Source organism: Ambystoma mexicanum, chromosome 14 (genome assembly GCF_040938575.1).
Source record: "Ambystoma mexicanum isolate Mex_15411 chromosome 14, UKY_AmexF1_1, whole genome shotgun sequence".
Taxonomy (NCBI): domain Eukaryota; kingdom Metazoa; phylum Chordata; class Amphibia; order Caudata; family Ambystomatidae; genus Ambystoma; species Ambystoma mexicanum.
Genome location: NC_090940.1, coordinates 619842481 through 619868395, shown reverse-complemented (window position 1 = coordinate 619868395; position 25915 = coordinate 619842481). Strand labels below are relative to the sequence as shown.

The window sequence follows — 25915 nt, the reverse complement described above, 5'->3', positions numbered from 1 at the left end:
CTATCCCTTATAGAAAGGTACTTCGATACTCCCCTTAGTCCCATCCCAAGCCGGCATGGGTTTTTGTAGTTTGCCACGTAGTATGACTTCACGTATGACGAGTTTGTGCTATAAAATTAATATTTTTAATTAAATGTATTGAGATCATGCTGTGTGACGTCCACTGATGTCCGTTTTCCCGGCTTTAGACAATTGAGAATAAAACAGACATTTGGCCAACTTCCTGAGTCTGTCTTGGTTGGTGTGAGAGTTATTCTCCATCCCATCCATCGTACAATGTGTTACCTTAATAAAAGGGCCATAAGGGTTCAAAAGTATAAGATCTCTCCAGTAGGCAAGAGAGTAAGCCTAAAGAATTTTTCTCTCAAGGATGAACAAGGATACTTGACAAGATAGCCCCAGGACTTTAATAACCGTAGAGAAAGTAGAATGCAATGTATACTTTCGTGTTTGTTGTATAGTATCTGTCCACTCCATTTCTTGCATATGCTTTTTCACCTTTAGCAGATTTTCAATAAGTTCAAGCAATTCTCTTGCGCAGTGTTCAAATCATATTTAGAAATTTAAAGGACATGTCCAGAATTGCTGCTTGTAATAAGGGATACATGTAATAAGGCATACAAAGTGTTTTTATCAGATGCCTGAATTTTTCCCCATAGCGATACCGCTCTCCATTGGAACCACACTTGCAATGATATCAGGCCAAGTTCATAGCGTGACAAGGGCAAGTTCAAAACCCTCTTCCACACTCTACCCTCCAATCTTTCTCATGACAAGGCATAGGCCATCTGTTCCAGATGTACAATTTCATTCATTGTATCTATTGGGATATCATTGATAGTCCATTTGAATTTCCTATGTTTACAGAAATTAGCAATACTACATTTTTTATTGTTGAGGACCAATTCATTTTTTTCCACGTAGGAACTTAGAGAAACCAATGACTGCTGGAGTCCAATAGGTGTAATGTCTATGAGAGCAGCGTCGTCGGCATATGCTAACCAACTAATTCCATGCTATCCTAGTTTCGGAGTAACCAACCCCACATTAAATAAGGCCTCTTTCAAATCGGCCATATACAAGTCCACACATACTACCCCCCTGCCCCATCTAATCCCCAGTCCCACAACTTTCTGTTACCACACTTTATCCCTCTACTCCCACACCTCCAAACGGTGCTACCCCATCTAATCTCCCTACCGCACACCACCACCTGTGCTAGATCAAAACATCCCCTTGCCACACTCAAATCCTCCAGTCCTCCCACTTCCCTTTCGTCCCACCCCATTTTAGTATACCTCTTCCATGCGCGGGCCCTCAAAAAGCACCCTTTGCCAACATTCACTCTGCCTGGAAAGGAAGAATGCCTTTATTCGCTAGATCAGGACAGAAGCCCACTGTCACTAGAAGTGGATATTGCACACCCACCGGAAAGATCGGACATGCTGATTAATGGGCGAGTTTGGGCTAGAGGAGAATAAGCTAAAAAATTAAAAAAAAAAAAAAAAGCTGCAGTCTGTTGGATGGCCTCGCCGGTTATTGGGGTTATGAGGGGGCGAAGGGGGGGAATTCTAATGCGCTCACATGATGTACTGCGAGTTAAGCCAGTCACCCAGCATCTTCCCCAAATAATCGTGCTGCTATTTCATGCCCACGTTGGTGTCGATACAGTGAAATGTTATGGCAGTTATGTAATGTTCCGTTACTGTATTTCACCATTTGGCACAGACCATAATACACTGCTACCACCCGTACAGTTATCCTGGCCCTTATATTCAAATATTGATGACCCAATTCCAAGGACCCTGTAAGGAACTCATGGTGGCAAAAGTAAAGACAGACACAAGTGATTGCAGTTCAAGGGTGTTTATTAAACTGTATAGGTAGGTTGGAAAAATGCCTACTCTAAACCTAAATATAAAATGGGAGCAAGCTACGACCATCAAAAAACAATAAGGCAGTCCTAGTGGCTTTTTGTCAAAATGAAAGGGCTATGCTTAAAAAAAAAAAAAAAAAATGTTTTCTTTTTTAAAAAATATGTATTTCCAATCCTTACAACTAAATACAAAAAGAGTGGGATAATGTTCACACGAATGAAAGAAGTGTTCACAAGTGGTAAGTCAGGATTAGTTAGCTGGGGGTCTCCCTTCCCCATGTTTTGAGCACGGGGCAAGGTGGGACTCCTGAGCACAGCACCCGCTTGCGCTTTCCCAGCATGAGACAACAGTTCCGCTCTCAGTCATCAGGACCTTCGGTGGTTAAGTCTCTTTTCTAAAAAAAGTCTGTTGCCTCCAATTATCTGATTATATACACGTTGGGTGATGACTTCACCCCTGGATTCCCCTCTTCAGGGCAAGAAGTGGCAAGATAAAAGGGCCACGAGAATCCACAATATAGGGTCTGGGACCCTGAAAGCTGGAAGAAACGTCATCATACGTTTTGCAAAAGGGTATTACTTGACAGGAGAATAAACCAAGTCTTTCAAAAAAGATGAGAAAACCAGAAATAGGAAGAGGAATTGCGATTCTGGGACCCGTACCCATAAGAGAAAACAATCATCATTGGTCTTCATAGTCACAGTACCTCGCAGCATAGTGAACCAGGTTGGCTGTGTGAGCAAGGCCAGGGAAAGGGAGACTGACAGTCTCGGGAGGATAGCTCAGGGGCAAAGTGCTTGTCTTGGAAGCAAGACAATGCGCAGCAACACATGTTCGCTCCCAGGGCCCGCGCTTAGGAACATCTGGGTATTAAGCACGTTATAAATATCCCATTACAATTACAATATTGCGAAAAGCCAAGAGAAGGGAGGCATTCTCTTGGCAGTGTTAGAAGCTAAGAGAGAACCGGTGGAAGGCAGTCCTATCCGCTGGGAACATTGTGAAAAGCCAAGAGAAGGGAGGCATTCGCTTGGCAGGCAAGGAGATGGGAGAGAACCGGATGAAGAGAATCATTCACCCTGGTGTAGTTGTGCACATTGTGAACACTTGGCTGGAAACACCAAGATAAGGATGCCATTCCCTCAGGAATCAGTTTTCTTGATATATAGAACTGCGTCTCTCCAGAAGGAAGGAGGGAGTCATTCTTCGGGACCAGAGGATAGTAAAGACCTTCAGTTTAGTTGTAACTTTAAGGGTTGAAAATAGAGTTTTGACAGAGGACGGTGGACTCTTAGTTCTTGGACAGCCTGATAAGACTCCTCAGTTTTGGTTGAGGCAGGGAAACCCATTTTAGCGTTAGGGCAAGGTAGAGTTTTCTTTTCATTTTCTTACTTAATAATAATAATACAGGAGCTAGGGAAAGTTGGGGAGTGGCATTGCTGAATGGGCTGTACCCTAGAGGATTGTCCTTGTCCCCAGAGGGGGGGTACCTCCCCATTAGGTCCTTCCGCATTACACCACCTCTTTGGGGACTATTGGGTAGCAGCCACACCTCCCTAACCTCATGGAAAAGCTCTCCCCCTTGGGGAGAAGAGACGACACCTTACAAATCGTCACACCACATAACTAACATACATACAGACATACATACATACATACATACATACATTCTCTTGGCATTGACCAAGTTTCTCTTGTAACCCAGTTATTTCCGTTTTGATTCCCATACTTGCCTAGTAATGTGGATACTTGCCTTAAAATTCCTGATGTTAATGTTAATTGCCCCCTCCATACTTCGCTTACAGCCTCCACTTTTAGTCTCGGGAGGATAGCTCAGGGGCAACGTGCTCGCATTGGAAGCAAGACGACACGGAACAACACAGGTTTGATCCCCGGGTCCATGCTTAGAAACTTCTGGGTATTAAGCGCGTTACAAATAACCAATCATATCAAATCTTACTTCCTTGATGAATCCCCCATATTTTCACTATGACTCCTGAACTACCTAAGTGACAAAATCCTTCCCTTGTCCCTGCCTGTCTTTTTGAGTCTTGATGATTTGCTTGAATGCCCAATGTTTTGGCTTGTGTGAATATTGACTGAAGACCATATCTTGCCTTACCTTATCAATGATCCCCACAACCTTGCACATCCTCAGGTTCTCGATGGGAAAGCTCAAGTTTCTGATGGGCCGAAACCGGAGACTGCTGTACCCCTGGGAGAAAGTGAAAAGGTGGTCACTAGTGATAAGAATGGAGCGATGCCCAGCTGTCCCCAGCCTGTGCAAAGCACCCTCAGACCAAGAGGCCGATTCCCTTCCCCACCCTCCCAAAACCCCCAAATCATGCAACCTTATGGCGACCATGGCCTGACATGGGATTCACTTACTTGGACATGACCCATCAGAGGTTCAGAGATGACTCTGCCACCATGCCCAAGCTATATTGGCTTAGAGACATTGGCATGACTTGTCCAGTGAACCTTGATTTGTACTGCACACACACCTCAAACTAAACTACCCATTGGCAAATGTCTCGGGAGAATAGCTCAGCGGCAACGTGCTCCACTTGGAAGCAAGACGACACATAGCAACACAGGTTCGATCCCCGGGTCCGCGCTTAGAAAGCTCTGGGTATTAAGCGTATTATAAATTACTTATCATATCATGGTACATGGAGCAAAGCTCATAGTGCCCACCATACATGGACAGCATGTAGAGAGCCAATGACTGTGATCCCAATTACGACAGATGGATAAATGATAGTTGAAACTGCTCGGTGGGGAGTAGAGCAGCAGTTGGGCTTGTAATGGCCGACTCAGGAGGTGGGATGGTAAAGGGAGTTATACAACTGCAAGAGGAGTCTCCTATGGGTGAGTGTTTGCCAACCCCCTCCTCCTCCGTCCCTCTACGGACCAGAGTGTTGTTGAGGTGGAAAGAAATTGGCTAGAATCAGTGTGTCTTGAGCAGGATGCAGACCTGATTGATAGCGGAAATAACATGGTGTGACGGAGTGGTTTACAGAATAGCAACCCCAAGAGCGGAAAAGTGCCTGCTCTGTGCATTTACTTTATTGAGGTGTCATCAATGGCTACATTTCAGTGACAGGTCACATGTGTTGGAATAATTAGATTTCCTTTTTGAGGTATGAAGAGCTGAGGCGGTTTGTTGTTTTTGTGCATGGGGCAAAAGGGCTTGTATTCCATTCTGGCCTGCCCAAGGAACAAATGCAAAATTCTCGGTTGAGCAAAAGAGAGGCTAGTTTTCTTTGTCCCGAAGTAGAGAAACCGTGTGGATTGGAATTCCTGCATTAAGGGCTTTCCGACAGATCATCCTAGAGTGGGTTAGATTGCCTACTAGTAGGCAGCAGTTATCCTTGGGAAGAGAATGAGGATAATTTCTGAAGTTTTAGGCGGTACGTTTAGATCAGATCCTATACGAGCATTGCAGCTCTCGTCGGGATCTCGTCTTACGCTAGGTTTCTGTGCTGTCGATCCAAGGAGTGCTTTGGTTCCAAGGTAGAGAAGTGCTGGGCATAAAGTGTGGACTATGGAGTAGAGGCTTTCTAGGATCCGTAAGTTTTAGGAAGCTTGAAGAGAAGGTGGTAGTCTCTACAGAGGTGCACCTGAGGTTTCATGTAGGACTGCTTAGCAGTATGGGAGCCAAGGATGTTGTCAGAGAAGAAGGATGTGCCACACTAGGGTTAGTTGCACGGTTTGCTGGATGGTGCAATCAACTCGGCCAAGTGGTCTAGCAGGGTGGTGATGGACATTCCACAAAGGTCTCTAGGTCATCCCAGACGTTGAGCAGAACGGATATGTTATCGTAGCAACAACAGAATCCAGACTGGTAATTCTTCAGCCGGGAGTGGCTTTCAACATGGGAACTGAAGCTCGCAGCTTACATTTCCGAAAGGTGTTAGTTACCTGGAGCATTTAGGTCTACAAATGGGAATTTTGGCAGCGGGTTGATGGAGAGCGTGTCTTGTGAGAGATAATCATTGATGAACGTTGTCACGGGGCAGGCGAGCATGTCTCGAGGAGTCATTATGATGGTTGGAGGCAGGGGTCACCTGCTTCATAGCCATTCTCTATGATTTTTGGTGATTTCTTGCTGGAAGTCAAAATGAGTAGCCAAGATGATCCCACAGATTTACACTGCATGTCAATGTGCTCCTGTGTGGGGGAGGGCCGGAGGGGGGGTGGAGTTGCGCGTCAGGATTATGCAGTTTTCCATCTATCCCACCTTGTCAGTAATAAAGGATGAAAAATTGTCACAAATATCTGAGGTTTGGGAAACACTGATTGTATGGTTTCAAAATGGTTAATGGAGGTGATTCTACGACTTGGGCAGACAAGAGATCCTTTTGTTTTAAATAAGGCTTTGTATAGGTTGAACATGCTGCATTGATAAAGGTTTTAAGGGCAGTTTTTTGATTTCTGACAGCCACTTTGAACTTTGTTGTAGGTCTCGTCAATATGCTTGAGACAGCGGGTGAACTGTTAGGGAGGGATGTGCTATTGTCCGTAGCTGGAGTGATGGTTTTAATTAGGGGGTGAGCATGTCTGTGGCTGAGGTTTTGTCAGGGAGTTGGTGTCGGAAGCCATCTGCGAGGAGTTGTTTGACTTTGTTGGGGCTCAGTTTCACGTTTGATTGAAACCGAGAGGGAGGGTCTGTGGGATTTGATGATGGGCAGGCGTATATGGAGATTGAGCAATAGGTAGTGGTCAATTGAGAGGTCTTAGTGGGTGATGATCATGAAGGAGGCGGTTCTTCACTATATTCAGGTGCGGACATGATTGTGTGAGGGCTGATTTTTTCAGAAGGACAAGACTGGCACATGCCTAGGAACTCTCTGGAGGAGGGAGCTCAGCTTCCCTCCCACCACAAGGTGAAGTCTCGAGCTTACACAAGGTGATAAGGAAGGTAAGAGGGGAAGACCGAAGTACTCCAAGAATGTGTGCGATGGGCCTGGCATTTGGTATCAGGGTATCTGCTAGCAGCAGTTCTATCAACTTGCAAGCTGGAAGCTCCAGAATCGGGGTGTGCAGGGTGGTTTTGTGAATGGAGGTTGCTCCTCCCACTCTCCTCGGGTCTCTTTATATACAGAATGGAGTAACAACTTTGTGGAAGAAGGCAGAGGACGTGTCCGTACACAACGCTTCTGTGACCATGAGGTGAAGGTGTTGATGTAATATGGTGTTTTTTGCATTTCATAAGGGGAAGGAAATCACCCTTGTAAGGGGTCAGTAGGACAGGGCAGTGTTCTGCGTGAGTGAAATTTTCCAGGGAGGGGTCACCAGGTTGTTTATTCGCTGCATTAGCCTCATCAGGCTCCTTGGAACTCCGGTCTGAGATAGGATCATCCAGAGCTTGTTACCCAGCATCCATTTTGTTTGACTTACCTCTGTAGTAGTGGTGGTGGTGGTGGTGGTGGTGGTCTGCATCCTTGTCCTTATTTATAACTCCCAGAGTAATTTCCAACCCCTTGCCCCTGCTTTTGTATATCATCACCATACGGCATGACTTACCTCTGTAGTCGTGAACCCGTTTCCCAGAGCCCTTTGCAGGTGAGAATTGAAGATCTCTTCGGCCCGTTTCAGGTACTGTGCTACCTTCCTCTTCACCGCCTCGCGACGCTCCTTGTTGGATTCAACTATCAAATGAAGAGTTAGAGACAAGATGATTGAGACCAAGAGATCAACCTTCCACCCCATGCACCCCTTCCCACAAACCCCAGAATCAATACGGGCACGGGAAGCGTAAGGGATATGAGGGAGAGCTACCACCCCCAATCCCATAGCACATACCATCTACAGTATATAGGGTTATATAACAGATATTGATCATGTTGCACCTCCTTCCCACCCATCCCCAGCATTATCAGGAACAGTGCAGGGGGGGTGAGGGAGGCAAAGTTACCAACATGCAGAACCAAGCCATCCATCAAAAAAAACCTGGCATGAAGGCATAAGGGCAGAAGGGGCGTTGCTACCCTTCCCAGAAGCCTGGAATAGACAGCATCACTATCAGCAGACAGGTGGGTATGGGGAGTCACCAAATCATCCTCTCGCCAAATCATCTTCTCGCGCTCTGAAACACTTGCGTACGAGCGCGATAGAAATAAAATATCAATCAATCAATAAATCTCTCCTACCACTCCTTTACGCCACCCTTACCGAAGCTAAAGAGTTCACAGGAGGGGCTAGAGGGAGATTTACATGAGTGAGTTTGTTTATGGTGGAGAGGTGGGCAGATCCACCCAGTACTTTAATACCAACATTCTGCACAATAAAGTGGGAGATGTGAGGGGATCCTGCCAGTGCACCCCACATCAATCAGGGGCACTGGACGGATATGCAAGGGAGGATTACCAACCGACATCCCAGAAGACCCTTTGCAGAACCCTACATGGAGCACAGCACCACAGAGAGATGGGACCATTAGAATCTTGCACACTTAAAATACTCACACTGGACCCAATTGCACCTAGATGTACCAATACATGGGCCCCCAACAAGGCGTTTGGGGAGTGTTGTTCACATGGCAGTGCACACACCTGCTTGTGATCCTGATAAGGTGCATGGTAGAGGGGTAGGTTGGGACTGTTCACTCCCCCAACAGGGGTCTACCACCCCTCTTCCTCTACTCACCCAGTGATTGACATCAAAAGGCATGTTTTAGCTTTTTGAATGTTTGTTGACACGTTCATAGCTTTTTCTTTCTTTTTTTTACTGTTTTAGGCGCTACCCTCCTCATCAAAGTCCTTAATTATTAGAGCAAAGTAATTTTTTTGTGGTCTTGTGGCGCCTTGAAACACCATTTGTTGCATCACCTTATAAATAATTAAATAAAATGTCCAGGAAACACTGAAGACCCTTAGGTTTAAGACAACTATGTATCCCTAAAGATGTGTAGTCCTCCATGGATCCTGATCCTTTTTCCTTCACAGCAGTTACATTATGCCTAAATAGCCCCTGCCACAAACCTGTATCTTCGCCGGGTACCGTACCTTGGATGCCACCCAGTAGCAGGTCCACCCCGTTCTTGTAGTGGTTGAAGGCTGCCTCGTAGTCCTCATTGACATCCCTTTCCAGAGCCAAGCGGATCTGCTTGGCGGCATCCACCAAGTAATCCCTCTTGGCCCCAATGGAGGCACTTTTGGCCACACTTTGCATGTTGGGCCCACCAACCGACACCCGGCTACGGATCTGCTCGATGTACACCCAGGCCTGGGAGAGTGCTTTGGAGAAGGCCTCAGCCTCCGGGCCGGGCTGGTGTTCCTTACAGGCTCTGTTCATCTCTGCTCCTGACTCGACTGTACCGCCATCTCCCCGTCCATCATAGCAAGGCCTTTCCGACCTTTACTCCAACCTAGTGAAGGAAATAAGCAAAGATATATATAAAGTTTATAACGACACTCAACGTGGTCAGATAAAGGACCAGTATAACAGACGGTAAAGAGATTTGTCCAAGAACAAATCATTTGTTCAGGTGGGGCATTTTGGTTCAGAAGCCGACAATTATGACCACTTATGCCAAATGCATTCCCTCTTGTATGTAGGGTGCTGATGCACATAGGGGGGCACGGGAAACTGAACCCCCTCCCATTTCACGAGTAGCTGCATGAATAAGAGCTGCGACAACGCAAGAACCCTCCAGATGGAACAGAGGGACTATTCAAGACGATACAATTCAGACACAAATAGCCATGAATACCAAACCTCCTGCGATAGAAAATACGGTTCTTGGAAGCGCGAGCCTGGGAAGGACAGGATATGAAGGAGGCAGTCCAACCAGTACTGGAAGGGCAAGATAGATGTAATTTCCCCCAAAGTTCTGAGGTTGCACCTAAACAACCACCTCTCACTCGTAGGTCTTGCACTAACTGGACAAAATTGTAACAGAAGATTAGGTTGAGAGTTGACTATGTCCCAGATTCAGAATGGAATTATTTACGGAGAGAAGATGCTGGGGATTCAACCTGCGGGTATTAGTGGAGGTGAATAACGCTCTCCTCAAGCCCAAGCCTATGCTCTCCAGTAACAATCCAGCGAACATAGCGCTGTGTGGGTGGGCTGGATTCTGGGTGCAGTGAAAACATGCAGTAGCAAGATCCACCGCCGTCACTTGCATTCAGTGTTACCAGCTGGTGCTAAACTGTAGTCCTGCCCAAAGGCGATCTAGTCCAGTACAAGGATGTAATACTTGGAGTTAAAATATGGCTTTTTGGTGCTCTCAGAGCTATCATGGATATTCGGTCCATGCCTCAGTGAAAGCTGCACTTGTGGGTGAACTGCAAATATAGTTTCAAAATCATTAGCACTATTTCACTAGAAAACATGTTTTTAACCTTATACATTGGTTTGCATTGCTCATCCAAGGACACTGTGCCCAAAAACACTGCGATACGCAGGTGCCAGCTGGTACCTGATAAGGTTGATATGGACATTGTCAAAGCCGAGGATGAGTTATAGAGTTGTTTTTGCTGCTTTCTTGAGAAAGGTAAGAGTTCTGCTCCTTGAGGTTACCGTGGTTCGCTCCGGCCCGGGGGCACACAGGAACTATGAACGGGCAGAGACTCGGGCCAGAAGATTCTAGAAAATGCCACCCCACCTTTGCAGAGGGCTTAAAATACAGGGCACTGAAGGAGTCAGGCAGAAAGCTTCATCCTGGAGGGTGGGGCGCCTCGCTCTGGGCTCGTTGGCTGCCGTGGTCTCTTGCCCGACTGTTTCAGGGCTTTTCAGCTGATTCTAGCGAGATGAGGGCACCCTTTAAAGCTCTGCCAACGGTGATGTATTCTCTTTAGACTTCTTTGCTTCATTTATTCTGTGTTGCATTCTATTCATTTATGTATGCTTTTTGATGAATAAAAGGTTGTATAAGAGCCTGTTTCTCATGTAGCTAAGAGGGAGTATGTGCAAGTCATTGCTTCCCTGCGTTCAGGGTTTTTCATTCAGTGCATTGCTGAGAGGAATGAGATCTGTATGTGTACTCTTTGAAAAGCAAAACAAAGATCTCCTTACGCGATGGTGGGCGAGGTGCTCACTGTGGACACGTCACTAACGACTCCCAATTCAAGAGCTTAGAGAGGGCAGGCTGTTAGTTATTTTCTTTTTTTTATAGTTACAAAGTAACTTTTACAAAAGCACAAAAACATATACACATTTTAGAAAAGATAGAAACATCAGAACCTAGACAAGCACAAGTAGTCTTGACACAAAAGTTTCAAAGTTTTCAGGTATCTCCATTTTCCATAGAATCTCTAAAAAAGTTTGAGTATTAAAATACTAAAAAGCCGTATAGCTGATAGTAATAAAATACGGTTTCAATAAGATCCGATAAAAACATATAGTAACACTCCTCAATATATACAAACAGTTTTCTTTCCAACAATGCATAAAGGTTTCAGTTATCATTTCATAGGTTACTCCTAGATAGCAGCACAGTTTTAAAAATCTTATTATTGCAAACTGTAGCTTTACTCATTTCCTGTGCAGCATATCTTGCCACAAAAGCTCCAAATCCACACACTCGGTATTGGGAACATGAGAACTGAAATAGCCAATACGTTCTTTTCTTAATCCGTCACAGTGGGTCAACAGGTGTACAAGTGTCTCACAGTGATCCTTCGGTTTACAAAACGAATGACCCCATACTTCAGAATTTCTAATATCTTGTATTTTGCCAGTTTCTAGTACAATCGAAATCTCATGAAGTACTGTCTACATTCTCTTTCCGGAAATTTAATTTGGTATGATGCAGGTTCACCCATCTTTTTATAGTCATTTACAATATGATTATATAGTTGTGTCTTCCTAACCTCATGTACTGTACGGTTCCAGTCCGCATGGGCAATCGTTTTTTTACTTTCATTGGTTTCCCAATTAACATATCTCTCGGACACCAAATAAATCCATTACAGCGCTGGCTTCCTCCATCATATCCCTCAGATACTTTGAGGTTGGAGCACCACTCCGGATGCCCTTCCCCATAATATCATAAAATGTGGATTCATTACTAGTAATCATTTTCCTATAAAGGGACATTCTTGGTCATTCTAAAATGCTCCTCAACAAATGCAGACCGAGTTCATACCGAATTGCCACTAAGGGCACACATTTTGGCAAACACCTCACCATTGATTTTAGCTTCATATAGTGCCACCTCCTTCCTACACCATAGTGGAGCCAATTCAAGGCCGTAGCAAAATTGGGGTACGATACTGCATTTGTACAGGCGAATACACGGCAGTAACGAGAATGTCTCTGTATTTCAAATCTATTTTGCGCACTTGTGCAGTCATTGTGCCCACCTTCGCATTCAGTAGATTACAAAAATTCTCCTTTTTTTGTCCCCAAATACCAGATACCCAATGTATCTTTATTGCAGTACTGGTGGGAAGTTTTTCATGATTTAAAAACCATGAGAAGCCATTTCGTTTTTTTCTTGTGTGAAAGACAGACTATTTTTTTTTTTAGTAGTTTATTTTTAGCGCGTTTACAAGAATATAATCTTTAAAAGCAGATAAAAGACGCTGCGACCAATAGGAGTATAGTCGTACAGAGTCACATCATCTGCATATGCAGTCCATACAATCTTAGAGCCCTCAATCTTTGGTGAGTTAACTAAAAGATGTGTAAAGCTCTGCCCCATATCCGAGAAATAAAGATTAAAAATGGTCGGTGCATAGATACATCCTTGCCTTAGGCCATTTCCAACCCTAATCTCTTGGGATAGGGCACCCTCCACATTAAGTCTCACTTTAAGCCTAGAATCTTCATGCATATTGTACAGTATAGATAACAGAGGTGCAGGCATGCCTAAATTTTCGAGTTTGGACCACAAAATTGATCTATCCACTAGGTCAAAAGCTGCAGTAAGATCAATTGACGCTATATAAATGGGTGGGTTTCCCAGGGTCCATGCTGTGTTTTGTAGGATGTTGATTAGGAGACCCCATGCGTCCGTGCCTACATTTTTTTCTAAACCCAAAATGATTGGGGGACAGAATCTTAAACTTGTCCATCCATGTACGAATATGATCCAAAATGAGACTTGCAAAGATTTTAGAATCAACATCTAGGAGAGCAATGGGTCTATAGCTGGAGGGAAGAGCCCTATCCCCTTTTTTTTATAGATGGGTACAATGTACGACATTCTCCAGCTTGAGGGGATAATCTTTGTGAGTAGAATGTCTTTAAATAGGAAAAATAGCATTTTTGCCCATGTATTTGCATTTCCCTTCATAACACTATTGCAAAGCAAATTAGGGCCGGGGGCCCTTGAAGAGGAGCTTTTAACAATAATACATTCAATATATTTTACCCCAAACGGAATATCCCATAACACATTTTCAATATGCAGTGGCGGGTTCCATGCCGCAACCGGAGTGGAATATAAAGTGCCAAAGTGTCCTTCCCATTTTTCCGAATTTACGCAGACAGATTGGGCTTTCATTTGCGTTGTCCCTGCCTTGTTTACCAATGCCCAAAATCTACGGGTGTTAACATCACAAAGAGATACAAACATGTCTTCCGCATCCCCGATACAGTTTGGCGCAAAGACAACTAGCTTTCCTCTTCCATTTATTTTTTAGCAGAGCGAGATCATTCCTATTCAACACTTTTTGTGAGTTTTTTAAGAACGGTTAGGAACCTACGTATTTCACAGTTACGTTCATTCTTTAGCGTTTTCATTTCGTCACAAAATGCGTGCTTGTGGGGTTCTTTCCTATTTGTATATATTTTTTTTTTGTTCAATCCCACTTTACCAGTTACAACGGAGTCTATATAGCCCCCAAAGGAATTTTGGGAATATAACAATTTTTTTTGTGTGTACGTACTATTGTTAAAGTCGTCTTGAAAAAACATTAACTCTGTTGATCTTAGTTTTATGCCACACAATTCGATTCCGTTTTGCATTCAGGGACAACGCAGTATCGTAGCTAGATGCATCAATCACTATTACCATTCTTAACATTTTGTGGTCACTCTCCAAAACGTCAATTAATTTGAACTCATGTATGAGCGAAAAGGTCTTTGAACATACAAAAATGTAATCAATGGTGGATCTCCATTTACCATTTGACCAGGTGGATTTGTCCATTGAATCTTCCAACAGGTTGTTTGGTTGTTTACACATTGAAACCAACCCCCAGCCACCTATAAAGTGTGCCCATTGCTGCCCTTGCAGATATTTCTGTGTGTCCCCCCCACTCAGTTCCAGTCCGCCCAACCATTCTTATGGGTTCATCTTCTTCCAGACAGATTTCAGAATTAAAATCCCCGCACATAACAATGTATAAATCCTTATTTAGGTTCTGACATTCCTGAATCATTGAGTCAATGGCCTCAATATACTTCTCTTGATCACACTCAGGTTGCCAGTATATATTAATAATTAACAAATAAATTCTCGCACACTAACAGCCCACATTTATGAGTGACGCTGTACAACCTTTATTTATGCTGAAGTTTTTTTATGGTTTCAAAATATGTATTATTCTCGATTGCGATAAGCAGTCCCCCCGCCGGTCTCCCCTTCATTTTTTTTCGTTGCAAGCTCCTGTAAAATTGTGAAACCATCCAGAAAGATAGCGGTTGTGGCCCAAGTTTCTTGTATGCACAGAAAAGAGTATTTAGCGAGCTCTGAACAAGTATTTACAGAATACATTAAGGGTCGGGACCCCCTAGAGTTCCATGATAGGAAATTTAGCTTCGCAGTACTCTAGGTACAGTCTTTCAAAGCTTTAATCTTGGCTATGGATTCTTTCAGGGATTCTGCCAATGGTCTAAGCTCAGTCATTTCTTTGAGCGGTTTCTCAATATTTGTATTATAGCCTCCTTGTGTTTGATTATTCCCTTCTAACTTACTGGAGTAGCCTGTCCAGTCCCCGACCCGTTAGGATCCCGAACCTTTGCTAAAATTTACAATATCATACCCGAATCTATGCAGGGCCACTCCTTCTGTGAGTACAAGCTCGTACGTTGCTATCGAATAGAAGACAATCCTAACACAATCATATCTTGTAGGATGAGTGAAGTCTACGAGCTTAATATCACCGGAGGAGATCAATGAGAGGTGGGGGATTTCGTTAAACAGGGAGAGGATCCTTACTCGGTTTAGGGAGTGGGTACCACCAATAGTTAGTACAAAATTCAGTAAGACACTAGGGTCATTCACATATTTCGGTTCCCTCCAATCTCTCCAGTCCTCTGACCCAGCATATTGATACCTAAGATCTTGTTCCTCCAGCTTGGGTGCCTATCTGATTCCCACTCCCTACCTCCTCTGGTCTCAAACTGCACATCCCGCCCTACACTGAAGTCTCTTCCTTTTTCATGGGCCTTCTCTAGATTCCATAATTAAAAATTTTCTCTGATCCGTTCGTCGAATTCCTTATCCACCTGTTGTGAACGGTTAATTGGTGGCCCATCCTCTCTGCCTTCCTCAAACGTATCAATAAAGTTGACCGAGGGCTTAGTGGAGGGATGTTCATGTTTTAAGTTTGACGAATCAATATTTGGCCCATCTTCATGCGATCGATCATTTGGTCCCTGTATACTGAAGCCTTCATTACTGTGGGTTACTGTTTCAGGCGAATTTCTCCTTAGTGCTCCCTCCAGGGGTTTACGCTCTAAATACACTATTGGGGCAGGGAGGGTTAGGGCATGCTTAGATGACTGTTGAAGAATTTTGAGGAGTGCTTCCTGTACCAGTATTTTTATATCTTCGCTAGGAATAACAGTTGAGACGTTATCACTGGTTTCCTTAATTCCAGTCCCCCCCCCCACAGTTCCCGTCCCCTCTTGCTGCATCGGGCTAATATGGGAATCCGGTCCCTTAGGTGCATCCGGCTGTATAGTCTTATCCATGCCTATCTCCTGCACTGTTTCGGCAACAGTCTTTTCTTTTGTTTTTGTGCTAAAAAACTGTTGGATACTGCGTACCTCTTTACAACCTTCTGATCTAATGTCATGCAACTTTTTGGGAACTTTTTTGTTTTATTGTTTGTTTCTATTTTTTTACTTTTTTGTTCAGATGTAGCAGTTTTCCCCTTGTGGTTCATGGCTGCGGATAGGATATTCTGAGCTTCTCCGTATTCGGAATCGAGTACATTGTATTCAATTTCTACTGTCTGAGTGGGAGCTCCCTCTATTTCCAAAACCTGTCTACCATGGTCTTCCTTTACGTCCAATGCTAACTTGCTTTCTTCATTAAGTTGGGTAAAGTCTAATATACCACCCTCACCTGATAGACTACCGATGTCTTTGATGTTCATATTCATGTTTTCTATTTTTATGGAAGGTTGATTGAGATTTCTTTGTAGGTCCCGAGTTAGCAACCCTTTCACTCTTTGCTCTTCTGTTAATAGCTGTAGCCCTCAATTTTCTTTTCTCTACGAGAAATAACATGCACAAAGGGTTGATCTTCTCCCTGTTTTGGGTCTATATCTTGTGTTTGTTTAGGTGTCTGATTCACCGTCGCCTCCTCTTCTAAACCTTTCAGTAGGATTGATGGACTATCTGGTTTACTTCCAATACTTAGTTCTGAGGCATTTGTTTCTTTACTGTCTCTAATTTCATGCTCTGCTACCCTCTGGTTTTCCCCATGTTTTATCTTCTCCGAGTTAATCATTATCAACTTCTTCAATTCATTCCATTCCATTCTTCAGAGGACCCATCTTGCACATTTTTACTCTGGTTCTTATTTTCTCTGACTTTCATCCCTCGTTTGGGAGCCCATGCTATGCCTTAGCTTGGGTTCCTTCTCCGATTCTGGTAGTATATCTTTTTTGTATGTGTTCAAGGCATGTACAAACCCTTCCACCCTGCTTACTTTTTCCAGACACTCAACCATCATAATTCGCAATTCCTGAATCTCTCTGCGAGTCCTTTCATGCCCCTTATCCAGGAGATTAAGGATCCTGGTTGGGACAGGAAAGGATTCTAACGTGTGGACAATCTCTTCCGTATTATACTACTCAGATGCATGTATATGGGCAGATTCCTCGAGGTCTGGGTTCAGAGGAGCGGTGGGAATAGTTGGGCTGGAGCATTTGTAGGGATCGGGCCTGGGATCCCCCCGGTTCCCACTTCCAAAAATACCCCTCACTTCTCTCATGTCCTCTACGAGGGGCCGAGATGTAGACACTAAAGCAAGCTCCTCCATTCTACCCAGACTGGATTTGTGGAGGTGCACGTTTTCCAACCCCCCCCCACCCTCCATGCCCTTACGGGTGTTGACGGACCTGTAGACAATCTAACCCTTCTGTCCAACTCTGCGGATACTACCGAAGCTAATAGGGACGTGTCCAACTGTGGGGTGGAGGGCAAGGTGTCATCCATATTTAGGGTTGAGGGCCTTATGAGTATGAATATATCTTGTACGCTTAGGAAGCTTTTTTGCTTGTGCTCCTCAGGCAAATTAGCTTTCTTTAAAGGCTCAGAGGGCTTCTGTCCTGATTCTCCCACTGCAATTGGGAGCGGGGGAAAGTCAATACCACTCAATTCCCATTTTTCTGAGGCCCCTTCCCCCGTAAAATCCTTAGGGTCTTTTTCATCCATATTCAGGGCGTACCGATTTACCCCTAATGTACTTTTAGTATTGGGGAAGACAAAGGTTCCACTTGCTACTGGAATATTCCCCCCCCCCCCCCCCCAATTTATTTTTAGCAGCCTCACACGGTGCATGGAACTTGCCACTTCGGGTACCTACCATGCTCCGGCAAAGGTAACACAACTAATCTTATATGCAGTGTTTTGTAATACTGTTATATAGATTTATTATTTAGTTAATGGGTATTTACGCCCAGTTAACGGCAACTATCCTCGTACATACACACAAGACTTTACCAATTTGATGGGGGAGGCGGAATGGAAAAAAAAAAGAAAAGGATTTGATTCCCAAAAAGGAGGAGAAAGTAACGCTGCCCCTGCTCCCGGCTAACAGGCAAACGGGGCACTTCCCAGCACTTCTCGGTGCGCCCGGACGTGCCTATTTGAGGAAGTGGTGGGCGGGGCCAAGCAACTATCATAAACAAAGTCCAGAATGACGAAAGAAATCCACTCGATGCAGGACTCCTCGAAGACGCGTCGGGAGAGTCTCCAGGCAAACAGGGCACTTCTCGTTGCTAGTTATCAATGCGAAGTCCAGACCGACGGTCAGAAATTTGGTGCCAGGATATCAGTTATGCGAGGCACGTTTTAGGGTCTTAGAGTTGCTGGTAAGCTATACTGGTACTGTGGGGTTGATAAATGAAATACTCTAACAGGCTCTCAATGTGTTTGCTGATGGACGCAATGCCACTATCGTTAATGCTCAGGTTACCCTATAACGGGAGGGAGTGGGCAGCAGGGTTAAAGAGGGCAGACATTGTTCTTTTTGTCCCGTTAATGCCCCAAACGATGTGGACATAACAGGACCTTAACTTACAGTTAGCAATTGTAGCAGTAGTTGTGCAAGCCCTTACACATATCACTGTTTCCGATAGGGGCGATGGAGCTAAGGAAATGCAGACAGTCCCTGGGGTCTGAGTATAGTCTAATGGGTTAGCCCTTCGTTGAAGCACAAATGTAAACCCCCCCCCAGCACCTGGTGTAAATAAGAAAAGGCAATCTTTGCAGATGTCAGAGAGGCTGCCTCGCCTGGTAAGGATGTGGAGGAACAGGAGGAAAGTAACCCCAGCTTTGGACCACAACCACTCAATGGTATTTATTTATTACATTTATATAGCGCACAGGCAGCCCAGGGGCATTGTGGCACTGTTACTTGTAAGGAGAAGTTACAATGGGTACAGGTTGTGCCTTGGGTTACAGTGAGGCAGTGACCTGTGATCAGCCATCAGTGGTATCATACAACCCAATACATCATACATGATATTCATGAGGGCTTGGACATATGGTGTTGGTTAGGTGAATAGGGTAGTTTTCATGGCTTTACGAAAAGCAGTCATTGAGGGTTCAGAGCGCAGGGAGGTAGGAAGGGTGTTCCAGTGTAAGGCAGCGAGGTACGGGAAGCTGGAGCCCCCTGCTCTGGTTTTTTTTAGCCTGGGTACTGAGAGCATGCTGGCATAGGGTGACCTGGTGGGTCTTGTGGAGGAGACCGGTGGATCCTCTGGGATAGGTACACTGGGGCCGCGAGATGGACGCATTTGTGGGTGATGCTTAGCGCTTTGAACAGGATCCTTTCCTTTATAGGGAGCCAGTGGGACGCTTTTCTGGCAGCGGTGATGTGCTTCATCTCAGCAATGCCTTGTGCAGCACGCAGGGCACTGTTCTGTATTACTTGAAGCTTCTCAAGGTTTTTATTGGAGATCCCTAGGAAAAGAACATTGCAGTAATCCAGCCGCGAGCCAGTTATGGCCCTGGCTATGTTAGTGCAAGTGTCTTTTGACAGATAAGGTCTGATTGCGTTGAGGAGTTTTGCATGGTAAGCAGCAGAGGAGGCGATGGCGTTTACTTGTCTGGTCATGGATAGGTTGGAGTCTACTTAGACGCCTAGTGTTTTTACCGTGTCTAGTACTGGGATTCTGATTGAGTCAATGGTAAAGTGATTGAACTGGGCGTTAAGTTTCTTGAGGGTGCAAATTGACAAAGGGGTCGTGGGAGTCTCTCTGCCAGACATTAGTCCTGGTTACGAGAGACTTACCCAGAGTCTTTAGCTCACTATCTTTCACAGAGAAGAAATATCCCAAACATATCAGTCTTTGTCCTGCCCTGGGGCAGTCCAGCACCGAAATGCTAGGCAATTCTCCTCTGAACAAGAGTACCAACAGCATCCCCAGACACGTGTTTCGGTCTGGTTGGACCTCATCAGTAGGGAGGAGCTGTGCCTCTCTAAGAATAGTGAGCAAGGGGTCCACGTCTGGATTCCCCTAGTAACTTGGGATGAGACCCAAAGTTACTTGAATATGCAAATTGACAAAATGGGGGTCCTACGAGTAGGAGCTCAGTTTTGTCAGAGTTAAGGCAGAGGCCGTCGATAGCCATCCACATTTGGATTGTGTTGTAGATGTTGTTAAGAGTAGCACAGTCCGTGTCATAGTCGCCTGTCAGTGTGAGAAGGATCTGTGTATCGTTGGTGTAGTTGGTGTAAGAGATGCCCATGGCGTCAAGGATGAGGAAGAGGGGGCGGGTGAAGATATTATAAAGGGTAGGGGAGAGGCAGGAGCCTTGGGGCACCCCACGTAGCATGATGGTGGGTGACGCAGTGGGTAGGTCAGAGAAGACCTGCATGGATCTGCCTTGGAGGAAGGAGGTGATCCATATGGTGGCTTCTTTGGAGAAGTTGGCTGTGGAGGAGAGGTGGTGGCAGAGGATGGCGTGATCTACAAGATCAAAAGCTGCCGAGAGATCAAGGAGAAGGAGCAGGACAGGATTGCCTTGGTCCCTTGCGTCATCCATTTGGTTTTTGAGGTCGAGTAGGGCGGTCTCTGTCCCGTGCCTGGGGCGAAAGCCGGATTGTCTCAGTCCAAGGAGGTTCTGCTCTTCAAGGAAGTGCTGGACCTGCAGGTAGGCTGCTTTGTCTAGAATCTTGAGGAGGAATGGGACTGTGGTGATGGGGCAGTAGTTATTAGGGGAGGTGGGGTCAAGTGTGTTTTTTTTTTTAAATGAGAGGTCGGACCCATGCTTCCTTGAGGCATGAGGGGACTCTCCCTGTGGTAAAGGAGGCGTTGACGAAGGCTGTTAGGAAAGGAGCCAGGGTGTCTGCGCAGTCTTTGATGATGGAGGCAGGACAGGGGTCACCTTTGCAGTTGGAGGGTTTTATGTTTTTCATGATGTTGATCATGTCTTTCTCTTGGATGGTTTTAAATGAGAAGGTGGGTGGGGCCTCTGTGGGGGGGGGGCGGTGGGGATGGGGAGGGTGTGGGGGGGTGGAGAGTGCTAGTTTGGTGTTCAGGATTTTGGCTTGGAGGGAGCTAATCTTATTACGCATGGCTGTTTGGATGTTGTCACACCATTTTTTATCCTTGGTGAGGTTTTGGGGGGTGGGTGTAGGGGTCTCAAGTTCCCTGAATATGGCGAACATTTCCTTGGTGTTCGATTTGGCCTCTGCGATTCTATCTTCAAAAGATTTAGCTTTGGCTTTGATGATTGCTTTCTTATATTCATTTGCAAGGGATTTGAAGGGAAGTTTGTCTTTATCATCACGAGATGTTTGCCATAGAGCTAATGCTGCTCGTTTGTCAGTGCGTAGTTTTAGAAGGTCTTGGGTGAACCACGCATTGGCGTGTCTAGTGGGTTTGGTTTTGCGCGGTTTAAGTGGGGCGATGGCATTGATTGCTGCCGTGATAGCAGTATCGTAGTTTTTGGCCAGGGTTTCTGGGTCGTTGGAGAAGGGGGCTCTGAAGGCAGGTCCCTGTAAGAAGGGTACGAGTCTTTCTTTGGTCAGTTGACGGGCACTTCTTGTGAGGGCTGGTGGTAAGGGTAGGGGGTGTGGGATGTGCTTGTGGTGGTGGGGATGTTGAAGGTGATGGTGTGGTGGTCAGACCATGGGGTGGGGGTATTGCCTGTGAGGGGGCAATTGTGGTGGGCGATCCAGTCTAGTGATCTGCCTAGGGCGTGTGTGGGGTCAGTGATGGTGTTGACGAATCCTAGGATGGCTAAGGATGTGTCAAGTGCTTTGGCAGCAGGGTCTTTGGCGTCATTCAGGCCAAGGTTGATGTCTCCAAGGAGAATGGCTTTGGATGACTTTTTCAAGTTGTCCGCCAGGAGGTGGATGAGGGAAGCCTGGAAGTCTCCTAGGGGGCCTGGTGGTCGATAGATGAGGTGTAAGGTGATGGTGCAGTAGTGAGAGATGGTGAGTTTCAGTTGAAGGTAGTCGCTGTTATTAATAGTTTTGTCAACGTTTCTGATGGTGATGGAGTCTTTGGCTATGAGGGAGACACAGCCCCCTGTGGTCAGGCGATCTTGTCTAGTGATGGCATAGCCTGGTGGGAGTGCAAGGGATAGGGCGGGGCCCGAGGCTTCGTGTAGCCAGGTTTCAGTGGCCATTAGAAGATCTAGATCTAGGGTGGTAATGAGGTCATGGATGTCTAGCGCGTGTGCATTGATGGATCGGACGTTGATGAGGGCACATTTGAGGTGCGGTTCAGGGGTGACATTAATGGTAGAGGGTGGCACATTCAAACCAGTGGGGGGCACATTTTTGGGGGTCATATACATAGGCAGAGTGGAATTTGCATCAGTGGGTAGCATGGCTAGGGTAGAAGATTTGCACATTGCAGTAATTACATTCAAACCCGTGGGGGGCACATTATCGGGAGTCTTAGACATTGTATCAAGTGCAGTTGGGTCAGGGCAAAGCTTATTATGTGGGCTCAGCTCCATTGTGTGGCTTAGTCTATGGGATTTATGCAGTACCGAGGAAGGAGCCTTTAGGCTAGTGGCTGATTTCAGGGTCCTTGATTGTAGGCGTGTATTGCGTAGCCTTGTGGGGATGGGTAAAGTGAGCATTACGCTCGGGAGAGTACGTGTGCGTAGCCGCTGTAGTCCGTTTGCGAGTGATTTGAACAGTTCAGGAGTGCGGGACTCCTTACCTTTTGATTCATGCAGAGTTCCACGGCGAACAGCAGACTGCGAGCAGCGAAGACCTGCTAAGAGGAGCCCTGGCCTTTTTCTGCGGCCTTCTTCTCCTGGCTTCGCCTCACGGCACCCTCTACCTCCATTTAAAGCAGGAGGGGAGGGGCAGGCAAGTCGGCGGAGCAAATCAGGATCCGGGCCTGCGGCGGTGACGATCGCAGGCTGCAGGGACGCTCCTGTAGTCAAGGGGATGGCAGCGGCCATCTTAGGAGCCGCGTGGCTCGCTGCAGGCAGTCTGACCAGGCAGCCTTCGAGAGGCACTGAAGAAAGATCCTACTTTGGAATCCATTTGAAAGAAAGACTCAGTAGGCCACATTCGCGATTCAGAAGCCGCCCCAGGGATGTTCCCAGAAAATGTTTTTTTTTTAGCAATATTTCAGGTTACTTGAAACTTGATCAGAACATGCTAATATGCAGCTAAACCGTAGCATCAATACTTTAGATACTTATTGTAGAGTTTTTAGAAACATGCACAATATGTATACGTGCCTTGCTACTTACACGGACCATAACAGAAGGAAAACATTGGGTTTGAAGAAAACAAACATCAAAGGCAGTCAGAAAAACTACCTTTCCCTAATAATTGTTTCAGACTAACAAGTTAACTTTAAAAAAAAAACACTCTAGATCCTACAAAACACTGTTATTAAAAGGGGTCAGACATTTTGAACTGAGTATGCAAAAGTTTTCCCCTCCTTCCAACCACAAGTTATATCAGAATTGTGGTGGTTTGTATAGTGCCACCATCAACAGGAATTTAGTTTGACAGCGTTAGGAGTTACTTATTGGGTAGTAAATACCCACAATGTGGTACGTCATTTATTGAACTTGGGGGTTAAGGGTAGTGAAAGGGTTTTTGGACCCAACCAAGGTATCACACCCATGATACAAGGCATTGACCCCATTCCCATGAGGAGCACATTGCGCTGGATCAGTTCTAACCATGATAGTCAATAGTGAGGTTTGTAAGGGTGTAGAAGTACGACAAGACTTGTATTCAAACATAGCCCTAGTTCGAAGGGGCTTTCCATGTCTCAACTAAAAGCACTAAAGGGGCCTGTCTGAATGTCCAAATCAAAAAGTCCACAGTCCTGTGTCAGAATCCCATCTCTTTCCCCTACATTATGTGTCTCTCCTTGGCCCAGAAGGAGGACTCCCTTCTTCTGTACAATGGACCAAAAGTCTCCCAAGGTGGGACTGAATACTTGAGGTAGTAGCTTCCTTTCCCCAGATTACAGTCTTCTTCAAAGCAATGTATAATGTTCCAGGTTTGAATGTTCAGTGTTGAGGGAATGTCCGCCTTCTCAGACTTCTGGTACATCACAACAACTGGTGGGGGAAATGTCTCCCTTTCCCGGGTCTTTCCCAGGCTCCTGGCATACCACATCAACTGGTGGAAAGAAGGTCTCCCCCCCCTCACTTGTCTCAGGTTCATGACAAGGTTCAACAACTGATGGGGTCCCAGACCCACGTTGGTAGACCTGGTTTACCTATCTGCCAGGTACTGCATTGGAGAAGAGGGATTGTACTGCCCTTCTTATCTGCTGTGGGTCCCAGACCGTGGCGGGCAGACCTGGTTCACTTCCCTGCCAGGTACTGCCACAAGGAAGAGGGATGGTACATCTCTTCCTAACTGGTACACCTGGTTCACTACCCAGGTAGTCTCGTAGCCTAGTTTACTTAAGGCAGTCTCTGTTCAATGGTGCGAGTCCCTGACCCTGTTTCCTGGGCTTCCCGTGCCCCTGGTATGTTTGGGTTCTCTGCTGGGTCTCCTGTGCACGAGTGGAGTGCTCCTGCATCTCTGTTCACTTTCCTACATTCTCTCGCATAGGTTCCTCATGCTCTGTGGCGGCTCTGCAGTGATAGAGGCTGGGCAGCTCTCTCCATGACCGCCTTCTGTGCTTGTATACAGTGTCACTGTAGCTCTGTATGGTTTCACGTGATCTATCCCTCTCTCGCGGGTTTCTTGTTCCCTACGGTGGTGGGTGTGTGCTCCCTCCGCAACCGTGTGGCTGGGGAGCTTGACTTCACCTGGCTCCCTTCCTTCCAGCCTTCTCTGTCTGCCAGTTGCAGAACGTTAAGGGACCCCTCTGGACCAGTGTCCACATCCCGACCAGCGTTTGCTCTGCCACAGGCCAGACGTCTCGCTGGCCCTCGGCTCCTGCTGGGAGGGTCCTCCCCTTCCGTCAGTCTCTTCTTGCTTTTTACCCTCATGGAGTTTTTACAGGATGTAGGTTGTCTAGGCTGCTCATGTTGGTTCTGCAGAGCAGTCTGCATTGCTCTGCACCCTTTCTTCATCTCAATGGTTGCCATTCTTGGTTTCTTCAGATTCTTCTGCATCTCAGTGGTTCCTACCTCTGTGGCGTTACAGAAATACATGGGAGAGGAAGGGAAGAGTGAAGACGAGAGGTGTTTTTGTTGGAGGAATACCTCATTCTGCCAAGATAGTTTTCACCGGTTCCATAGGGGACTTCCCTCTGAGTACCACCACCCAGGGGGAGTGAACCGGGTAGCAGCCTCACCTCCCTGGCCCCATGCTGTCCTGGGATTCATAGGCAGTGTAGTCCAAAACATTTGGAGGGCCGTAGGTTGCAGACCCCTTGCACCTTTTTGAGCGAGACCAAGGTGTCTTTTTGCTAAGCGTCCTGCAGCTTCAGATCCTGCGATGGGGCATAGTTTGGGAAACCAAAAGCAACCACGCCTCAAGAGACATTGTGACCTGCACTTTAAGACCATGTGAGGTTCCCCTACGCCAACAAGAACGACAGAGTTTGTTCCGATTTCACGTGCTTAGCCTGCCTGCGTATCAGCCCTCAAATATTGCTGAAGGGTCCTATGGAAACTCGAAGTAGTGTGCGAGAGTTCATCAGCGTCTACGCTCAACACTGCCCTCCACTTTAGGAAACGCCCTCCAGCCTGCTCCACGTCAGCAGGTCGCTGTCGAGCCTCAGTCTGGCATTTCTTGGTGAATGCCTTTCTTCAGGGCTTCAAGCCTTTCTCGCCACTGTGGGAGTCATGATACACTCACCTTCTGCTTCCTTTTTTAGCAATTTAAAGCCACAAAACAAAAACAAAAAAACACCATTGAAAAAACACGTAAAAGCCCAAAAAAAAAGAGTTAAACCAATTCAAAGTTTTCAAAGTATCACAAAAAACTCACAAAAAAAATGAAACAAAGCGTTCCAGGGAAGAGGCGCTGCAGAGGAAATTGTCCGATTGGCTGTTTCAGCCAATTTGCTTATGGGAGTTTCCAGCCAGAAAATAGAGGAACCTGCATCAATGGAGAGCTTTTCTGGCAGAGGTATGGGCTGCTCTTGGGACAAGGGCCATGAAGGTAAAGGAGCAGAGTATAAATTGAATTTAGGATATAATATTAACGCGCTTAATACCCAGGTGTTTCTAAGCGCGGACCCGGGGATCAAATCTGTGTTGCTCCGTGCCCTCTTGCTTCCAAG

At 45.9% G+C, this 25915-nt stretch overlaps 1 protein-coding gene across 4 annotated transcripts in view; it reads right to left on the bottom strand.

Annotated features, from left to right (window-relative positions):
• Window positions 1-25915, bottom strand: part of RPS6KL1 (ribosomal protein S6 kinase like 1) — a 100713-nt gene that overhangs the window by 54944 nt on the left and 19854 nt on the right. For all 4 annotated transcript variants that reach the window (XR_011283806.1, XM_069638066.1, XM_069638068.1 and 1 more), the window contains exons 2-4: window positions 8888-9249; window positions 7407-7531; window positions 4000-4092 (exon numbers count right to left, since the gene is read on the bottom strand). Coding sequence is in view for 3 of the 4 variants with exons in the window: in XM_069638066.1 (XP_069494167.1) it covers window positions 4000-4092; window positions 7407-7531; window positions 8888-9176 (507 nt within the window). In the remaining variant the exon portion in view is untranslated. The remainder of the gene's footprint in view (window positions 1-3999; window positions 4093-7406; window positions 7532-8887; window positions 9250-25915) is intronic.